This window comes from Gastrolobium bilobum, unplaced genomic scaffold (assembly GCF_033153095.1).
Source record: "Gastrolobium bilobum isolate Gb01-03AN ecotype WA unplaced genomic scaffold, APGP_CSIRO_Gbil_v1 utg4792, whole genome shotgun sequence".
In the NCBI taxonomy this organism is placed as follows: domain Eukaryota; kingdom Viridiplantae; phylum Streptophyta; class Magnoliopsida; order Fabales; family Fabaceae; genus Gastrolobium; species Gastrolobium bilobum.
Window position 1 is genome coordinate 20,911 of NW_026895592.1, and position 9,889 is coordinate 30,799.

At 34.5% G+C, this 9,889-nt stretch overlaps 1 protein-coding gene across 1 annotated transcript; it reads right to left on the reverse strand.

The window, feature by feature from the left end:
• Positions 1-849: 849 nt before the first annotated feature.
• Positions 850-3,504, reverse strand: LOC133318394 (uncharacterized protein ycf20). The gene is made up of 2 exons (XM_061520385.1): positions 3,408-3,504; positions 850-1,669 (listed from the first exon to the last, which is right to left on the reverse strand). Exon 2 carries the CDS (start codon positions 1,615-1,617, stop codon positions 1,162-1,164), a length of 456 nt encoding a protein of 151 aa, XP_061376369.1. The 5' UTR covers positions 1,618-1,669; positions 3,408-3,504; the 3' UTR covers positions 850-1,161.
• Between the last annotated feature and the right edge of the window lie 6,385 nt (positions 3,505-9,889).

The window sequence follows — 9,889 nt, forward strand, 5'->3', positions numbered from 1 at the left end:
CACGGGATTAATACCATCACCTAACATTCATAAAGATGATATCAACCAAGCGAGAAACATCATTTAAAATTCCAGCTATTTTTTTTTTTTTTGCCATTACCTAGGATGCTGTGAGGGATTTGATGACCATACATTACCTGTATTGAGTTAACGCTGACAACAATGTTGGATTCTAAGACATTGAGGGCCTCTACTAATTCAAAATTCAACTCAAGATTTGCAAATTTTAATTTAAAAATTACAACTACAATTCAATTCAATTCGATTTGTCATTTGAATTCAAAAATAAATATGGAAAGGCACTATTAATTAAGGAAATATAGATATAACTTACGATTCAAATTCAAAAGCAAATTTAAAAAGTCACTAGTAATTAAGAAAATAGAGACATTACAAAGGAAACAGAGATCAAATTAATACAAATCCCTTAAGAAAAAATATTCAATTTACTACAAATTTCTTCACCAAGGTAATAAAAGAACTGGTATAAATCTGAAAAATAGAGACTTGGCACACAAGAATCCAGAGAATCTACTAGAAAAAGTTTTCAAACTAAGTTCAGCCGGAGACTTGAACAAGAAAAGTTTTCTTAGAAAAATATTCAAAGAGCTCCACGCTTTAGATTTCAGACTTCATTCAGAGATGTAATCTTTTAGTTATTTCTTATACCCAATTACCCATCTTTATTTTTCTTTCAAATTTCATTATAGTCATGAATCTTACGATTCAGAACCTTTCAAATGTGATCATAGGCTCATAACTCCAATTTTGTGGCACCAATATAAAGAGGTACATATTTTTAGAACCCAACAGGTACAGAAGAATAGTGAAGAGATCAAAATAGCCAAACAAATTACCAAGAAAAGGAAATATAAGAATACAAGGGAAAAATAATTTTTACGCGTTATGGAATACAGGAATTATGGATGATGTACATGAAATAGAACTATAGAAATAGTTCTAGAGGCATTTCTAACATGTACAAGCTTGGTGTTTAAACACAAGCAAACCAATTTTGGAGACCGACCAGGTAAGCATGAATCTTGAGAAGTTGCATTTAGATGTTAACCAGTTCTAACATGTACAAGCTTGGTGGTAATCAATTTTGGAAAGTGACCGGGTAAACATGAATCTTGAGAAGTTGCATTTGGATGTTAAAGATCAACTAGCAAGCTTAAAGGCATCAATGAAGAGTCCATAGGTGAAACCCATTTTAAAGTTGTTGAGAAGAGCAACTGGGAAAGTGACTTTTGGCCTACTGTAATAGAACTTAGTCACATACTCTGTAAGAAGAACACACAACACTGCAGCAATAACATCATTGACTCCTAGAGCTCCAAAAGACAGAGAGATTGTTTGTGCAACATAAAATCCACCCAACAAGGAGATTCCACCAAACAAAGCCCTCCGAGAAGGACTTCTAAAGTAATTCCTTGAGAGCTCAGGCACGAGTCTAATAATGTCCACTAGTCTGCGTGGTCCATCATTCTCTTGCACAGCTCGAATGCGAAGCCCCGTTGAAGATCTGGATATAAACCTTCCAGTGACATTGACTCTGGTTTTAGGAATTGAGCCAAATCTGAGGCCTACAGAGACCAAGCTCATTGAAAGTGCCATTAGTCTTTCTTCTATCAAGAATTAGTAAGGTCAAACAAGAAAGATCTCCAGCCTAGGAATGTAGGTAAATGTAAAATATTACTTGTCAGGCCATCACAAATTCATAACATCAAGAATATCACAGACAAAGAAAATATACAAAAATATCTATAGAATATAATAATAATACCAGGAATAAATATGGATTGCATAGTCTAAATAATATTATAAATGAAAACTTGAAAAATGGTTCTTACTTCCTAGTCTTCTACTATACATAATTCACATTATATTAGCACGCAGGTTACAGGTGCATGATCATCCACTGTTAAATTTCCTTAAACATCTTAAAATTACAGTTGGAATATATGCAAGCAACACATAGGGTATTTCAATTTGCCTACTCAATGTAATTCTAAAGCCAATGAAAGAAAGTGCCTCGTATATTATCAGGACCTTTCTGTTTTGAAGGAAAAAAAATCTAAACAAAAACCTCTTAGAATGGTGGTGAGTACATTTGAAACAACTTCGATCAAGAAGCCAAAATCACTGATGAATTGATTTATTCACACAGAAACGTAGACACATAGAGGAAAATGATTCCAATAGCATCATGTAAACTCTCCTCATCTGTGTCCATGAAGGTGCAAATGGAACTATCAAGAGGTAGTTACACTTCTTCATTTCTTATATATCAAATAAATATCACACAGTATATATATATATATATATATATATATATATATATATATATATATATATATATATATATATATATATATATATATATATATATATATAGAGGTAGGATCCTTTGACATCGGTGTCAAATTTCAATTTTGACACCTCATCTGAGAGCCGTTAGATCAAAAAAGATCAACGACTCTGATTTGCAAACATGTGACACCATTGATCTTTTTTGATCTAACGGCTCTTAGATGAGGTGTCAAAATTAAAATTTGACACCGGTGTCAAAGGATCCTACCTCATATATATATATATATATATATATATATATACCTTTTTTCATGCTTATTCTATCTACTCCTCCCCCAATATCATTAGATTTGAATCTAGGTAGGCATAATATCCTATCTCTCCCTATATATATGAGGGACAGGTTACACTTACATCGGTGTAAGAATAAGAAGTTTTACACTCAATCTTGACCATTGATCCACTAATATCCAATGACTCATGTAACTAAAAAAATAAATCCTTAGATAGAAGTGAGATTGACAGTCAAGATTGAGAGTGTAACTTACATTGGTTTAAATGATCCTAAGCCTATATTATGTATAAAGGTTAAAAGAAAACATCATAATATACAGAGAAAAGAAATGTCCTGAAGTCAATCTAGCCAAATATTTTCACATTAGAACAAAAGAAAAACAAACAAAAAGCATACTGGATGCTCAGTAAATTAGCAGACATGAATAGGGTGGTGTCATGACACGCTCGAGCATTCAAACACACGTGCTTCTCATAGCAATATCCACGTGAATAACAACATTTTAAGAGCTGAGGTGAAAAAATGGTAAAGAAGTCAAAAAGTTACGAATGCCTCCTTTAACATGAATTTATCTTACAAAATAATTTTATACAGAAAACCACCTATTATATCAGAGCCTCACAATCATTTTGATCAATACAGAAAACATGTCCATATTTGTTGTAAATCATTCAGGCATTATGTCAAACAATTCGTGGGCTTCTTCAACCACACAGCAAGAAAGAACAATATAAATGTTAAAATATATTCCATCATAAGCAGAAAATAAAAATGGTTGAAACTTGTTTACGAGTTTCACCTAATGCCCAGAAACGTGAGCCTCGTGGGTGTGAGCACAGTAGAGAGAGAACGTGGTACAAGCTTCCACTCTAGTGGGATATGTGGAGACCACCACAACATCGAAGACAAAGACGATGCCAAACTCAGCATCTTCATGGTTTGGGCTTTTTGTTTTTGTTTTGTTAGGTCATTCATTTTCTCACTATGTTGGGCTTCAATATCTGCTTAGGGCCTCCAAAAACATACGAGGCTCACTAGTTTGGTAACAGCTATTTTAATTCTTAGCATGTTCTCTTGTTCTGTAACAATTTGTTTTAGAGGGATATTTCTTTTTTTCTTTTTTTTAAAAAAAATCGTTCTAAATGTGTTTTTTTTATTTAAAATTATTGAATCAGAAATTGTTTTTCTTGTATAAGCAAGACATTCAAATTTTAAATAAAACGAAGATATAAATACAGCTAAGCTGTTGACATTTAATTGTGTTTCATCACCTTCCCCTATCAGATTTTAATATTGATTATACAGCCAATATTTACTTAAGAAGTTAACTATGAAGTTTGGAGTTATATTCCACCTTAAATATATATGGGTTAGGTGTTTGTCATTTTAAATGACATAAGTTATGTCATTTTAGGAGAGAGATAAACACAGAAAAACAGAAATCATGGAAGAGAGAAAGTGAGTGGTTTTTTTTAATTTAAAATTCAAATTTTCTGTGTCTGTATCTCTTTTAAAATGACATAACTTTCTATCATTTAAAATTACAAATATTTTTCCCAATATATATATATATATATATACAATTTAAGATTTTTTTTAGTCATAAACGCAAGACCTACTGATACATCATGTAATTTTTATTGATGTTGCTTCTTAACTCCATTAGCGCACTCAATACATGATGAAGCTCGTTTCCACTTTAGTAGTTTGGGCCCAAATAGCCAAGACTGTTGGACCCAGTAACAACAAGACTTTGCATTAATGGCACGGAATATACAATGAAGCGATACATGATGCATTGAACCGATTCAATTGAGCTTGACCGAAGTATAAAAAAAAGGTCCAATGTGGACTATCTTTATTGAAAAAACAAAAGAACATGTGTATATTGTTAAGTCAAAAGGAGTACTTTGATTCTTTAACCCCCCCCCCCCCCCCCCCCCCCCCCCCCCCCCCCCCCCCCCTCTTTCCCCTTCAATTTGATTTTCTAACATCTTCTTCTTTCTTTGGTTAATTTGCAAGAATCGTTAACTAATTAAATTCTCATTGTAATTTCATTATTCCAACTTATAAAACATGAGGATGTGACACAAACGGCTAATGTGGTTCTGACATTTAATGGACCAAAATGAAAACAGAAAAATCAGTTAATTAAGAGACCAATGTATCATTTTTTTTTTAATTTTTTTTTTTTTAAATTCGTTATGCTATCTTTCCTTTTCTCTTCCCTAGTTGGTTCCAGCAATTAGGGATATTAACTAAAGTACCCTTTTACACAATGCCTATGGAAGCAAGGGAATGAATTCTTGGTAGGTGGCTTGACCGCATGGATGAAAGGCATATTGACAGGACCCTTGGATGATGTGTTAGCTAGTGTTTTATGTTAGTGTCTTTAATATTGATGGGGGTTTCTGGTGGAAGAATGATGTGTGTATTTAGGGATTTGATGATGTTGGTTACTTGAGAATTTGATTGAGGATGTGTGAGTTAATTCACAACTGAATATTTATATTTCTTTTTAATTTTTCATGGCTCTTGAGTGTAGGTATGTTTTTTTGATGGTTCAAATTTTGGTTTTTTGAGATGAATAAATACCGTGAGTGTGTTGAGAACGAAAAAATCACACATATAATTGTAAAATAAAAAAAGAGAGAAGGAAAAAAAAAATGAGACATCTATTCTACTTCACCTAAAGTGGATTATGTCCAGCAATGTTTCATTATACTCTTCTCGTCACATTTGTCATAAAACATGTTTATAAACAGAATATAAAAAGCAACGGTAATTATTTATAGCCCCAAACCCAAACTACTAACAAGAGAGCTAATAAAATAAGCCCGGGCCCACAATAATATTAGGCCGTCTCCACAGTTCGTCCAATAAGAATCGTGATTTGAATGCGAAGTAATTAGAGTGAAAAAGCAAAGATAATAAATTTGAAAAAAAAAATTGATACTTTATCTCTTAACTTATTTTTTATTTTTACTTCCCTTGCCTAATGTTGGAGCCAAAAAATTTAGTGAGAAAGACCGTTAAAAATTAAATTCACACTAACTTAGGAAGTTCAATATGTAACTAAAATTTTCTACACCGATGCCAGTAACAGTAAGTTGTCACGGAAAATCATTTCGCCTATAATCATCCATTTCGTTTCTTGCTAGATTTTCATCTTCATACTCTATACTATAGCCTCTTCTCGAACTCGAAGCAAAATAGATTATAATTATAAAGTGCATTATAAGGTGAAACAATATTGAATAATTAGAAAAGATGAAGCAAGCTACTTCATTGAATACTAAAGCTCAATATCTATGTGAGCGAATCTTCAAGCAATGCTTCAGTATGATGCTCTTGTCTAAAGTGTTAAAGCCTTCTTTTCTAAATAAGTAGGGAACGGGAATCTACTGACCAACTTGCTTTGCTTTAGAAATACATATATATACACCTGTCTTAAACATGGTTTAATATTGAAAGCAACTATGGCACTTATTTCTACAATTGATCTCTCTTTTGATTCATATGAGTTCGTGCATGTTTTTTTTACTCTCAATCATAAAAGCACAAAAGATAATTGATGATATATACATATAACGTGTCCTGATGGATTGATGTTTCCTCCATCAAAAGAAGTTACTCGATCAGTACTAAGTTAGTACCTAGTTTATATCAATTATAAGACGTGGGTTTTTCTATGAATCAATTTTATTCACAATGCATATTATATTATAGCTATGACAAAATGAGTAAGATATAATATTGGGTTTTTCAATAAGGGATTAATGGTTAGAACTTCTGCATTTGGTAATATAAGAATTAGGTGTTTATTTCTTTTAGTTGAATTTGTGTTATAAGCACAAAACCATGGATTTAGTAGTAAAAGTAAAACTATAATAACTGAAATGCATGCGAGATGAGATCAAGTCTATGAACACTTTAAAGCATGCCCTTACCGAAAGAGAAGGCATTACGTTATGGGTGGGGTTTATGCATGCAATGTGGAGAGAATCTTCTATGTTTTGAGGGTAGCCGTTAAAGTCAATTAAAGTTGAGCTCTAAATTTAATGCTGCTCGGGTCTAAAGTTCCATGGTTATCAGTACTTTCTTGATGGATCAGTGGTTTTCCTATGCACATTACTTTGATTTATATATATATAGCGTTATATCCGAAGAAAAGGTTATATAAAAGTTGGCACAATCTTTCGAGTGATCCTTTAGCTAGATTGGTCTAAAATTAATCATATAGATAAAAAATGGATTCTTCATGTCTTTTTTCCTTTTTATTTAAATGTTGCTAACATAATAATCAAGGATTTAAACAAAAGAAGAGAAAAAAAAGAGATTGTGAATAATATTTTGCTGTGCTATGATATGATAAAAAAACAAGTATTAATTCCTAGTTATATCAATATTAAAAATTTGATCTTATTAAATAAAAAATAACCATGACGTATAGTTTTTTTTTATAAAAATCTATCCTCAGAAATTATAATTTTGTTTGTTGTTGTTTGCTTGTTTGTTGGTGTTGGTCTACTTGTATTCATACTCGTGCATACAGATTGCTATGCTGTGAGCCTGATCAACTCACCAGTTGGTATGATGTGTGCAGGATTATGGTAGGAGACTGACCCAATTCTTATTCTTCAACGACAAAAAGAGCAGCAGATATGATTAGTGTAGCTATCGTCGTAGGTGTTATTGCAATAGTATGCCAAATCATGTAAGAGTTTCAAGCGACAGGAGTACAAACTCAGGGGTGTGCACCAGACATGCCCGCAGATACAGGAGAACATAGGCAGCTAAATGACTTTTGGAAGCACAGTTCCCCATCATTTAATCGATTCGATGGTCTAATGGCAGTGACTAAGTGACTATAAGAAATGCAGAAGATTTTTAAGGTAATGGAGTGCACTGACACGTAGAAGGTGAATTTTGCTTCATACATACTACACGGAGATGTTGATGAATGGCGACAATGAACCCAGAGGTTGTTTGAGCAACTAAATCAGGTGATCAAATGGCAAGTCTTGGAACGAGCATTCTTGGAAAAATACTTCCATAAAGCTAAGCGCGAGAAGAAGAAGAAACGAGAATTTCTGATGCTGGAGTAGGGAGACAAATTAGTTGATGATGATTACAAAGCTAAGTTCCAAGAACTCGCCAAGTACACATTATTAGTTTTAGAGAAGCATAACTTGAAGAAGAAAAACTGAATTTGCATTTCATTGATTGATTAAAGAAAAGAATACAATGTAAGGCTATATAACCTGAAGCAAAAGGAGGGCCAAAACAGAAAGGCCAATAACAAACTTTTCCTAACAGAAAGAGAACGTGCAAGTGTGTGTCACCAAAACGCACACATCACTCACTGATTAACAGAATACTAGTCACTAACTAACAAAATAACCAAAATAAGGAAAAATAACAAAATACTGATATTAATAGCCCCCCTCAAGATGGAGAGTAAATGTTCAAAACTCCCATCTTGGATAACAAAACAGAAAATTGAGAAGGCAGTAAGGGTTTGGTGAGAATGTCTGCAAGTTGCTTAGAAGAAGGGATGGGAAAAGTCTTCAAATGGCCCTTGAGAATGTGCTCCCTAACAAGGTGACAATCAATCTCAATGTGTTTTGTCCGTTCATGGAAAACAGGATTGGCCGCAAGATGCAAGGCAGACTGGTTGTCACAGAAAAGATGAGCTGGAGCAGAATGAAGAACATGAAGGTCTTTAAGAAGCGATAAAATCCACAGCAACTCACAAGTGACATTGGCCATGGAACGATACTCAGCCTCGGTGGAAGAACGAGACACAGTCGGTTGCTTCTTGGACTTCCATGATACCAAAGAATCACCAATAAAAATGCAGTAACCAGTAACCGAACGTCTACTATCAGGGCTGGTTGCCCAATCTGAGTCACAAAAAGCATTGAGATGAATATGAGAAGATGAAGAGAATAACAGACCCTGCCCAATTGTTTGTTTCAAATAACCAAGCAACCTATAAGCAGCCTGTAAATGAGGGAGACGAGGAGAAGCCATAAACTGGCTGAGATGATTCACTGCATAAGAAAGATCAGGCCGAGTAATGGTGAGATAAATGAGACGACCAATCAGCCTTCAATAGATAGCAGGGTCAGGGATCAATTCCCCAGAATTTAAGGAGAGTTTAAGACCAACATCCATAGGGGTGCTTCGAGGCTTGCAACCCAAATAACCTGAATCCTTGAGAATTTGTAGAGCATACTGTCTTTGACAAATGGTGATGCCCTTGGTGCTTCGAGCTACCTCTATACCAAGAAAAAATTTTAAATTGCCCAGATTCTTAAGACGAAATGTATCATTTAATACAGCAGTAAGAGTCTGAACATGAGAAGGGCTGTTAGATGCCACTATGATGTCATCAACATACACCAAAATAGCAGTAAAAAAAGAAGCATCAGACTTGACAAACAAGGAATTATCAGATTGGAACTGTTGAAAACCAAGCTGTAATAATGTAGATGAAAACTTAGCAAACCATTGGCGAGAAGCTTGGCGAAGCCCATACAAAGACTTATGAAGACGACAAACAGCATTAGGTGGAAGAGGAGAAACCCGAGAGCAATAGCCAGGAGGTAACTGCATGTAAACCTCTTCAAACAATTCCCCATGAAGGAAAGCATTATTTACATCCAATTGAATTAAGGTCCAGTTAAAAATAGCAGCCAAGGCAAGAATGATTCGGACAGAAGTTAATTTAGCAACAGGAGAAAAAGTATCCATGAAATCAATACCTTCCTGTTGTGTAAACCCCTTGGCCACCAAACGAGCCTTGTAACGTTCAAGAGAGCCGTCTGAATGGTATTTGACCTTGTAAACCCAACGACATCCAACAACATGCTTGTCCTTAGGAAGAGACACAACAGTCCATGTTTTGTTCAATTCAAGAGCTGATAACTCAGAATCCATTGCTGCCTGCCACTCATGTAATTGGGAAGCCTCAGAATAAGAGGTTGGCTCGAAGTGAGAGGAGACCGAATTCACAAAGGCCTTATGTAAGGGAGACACCCGATGATAAGAAATGAAATTGGTCAGGGGGTGTTGAGTGGAAGATGAGCACACATAATCAGCAAGCTTAGCAGGGGGATGTCGAAGCCTTTGAGACCTCAAGGAGTGGTTAGAGGGAGAAATATCAGAAGCTATAGGAGAAGGAGATAGAGGCAAAGAAGGTGGCAGTGTCAAAAATTCTGTGTGAAAGGATGTGGAGGATAAGTTGAAGGTATAGGGAAAAATGTTTTCAAAAAA

Coding starts and splice junctions, on each gene's coding strand:
- LOC133318394 (XM_061520385.1), bottom strand. CDS start 1,617: ATGGCACTTTCAATGAGCTTGGTCTCTGTAGGCCTCAGATTTGGCTCA.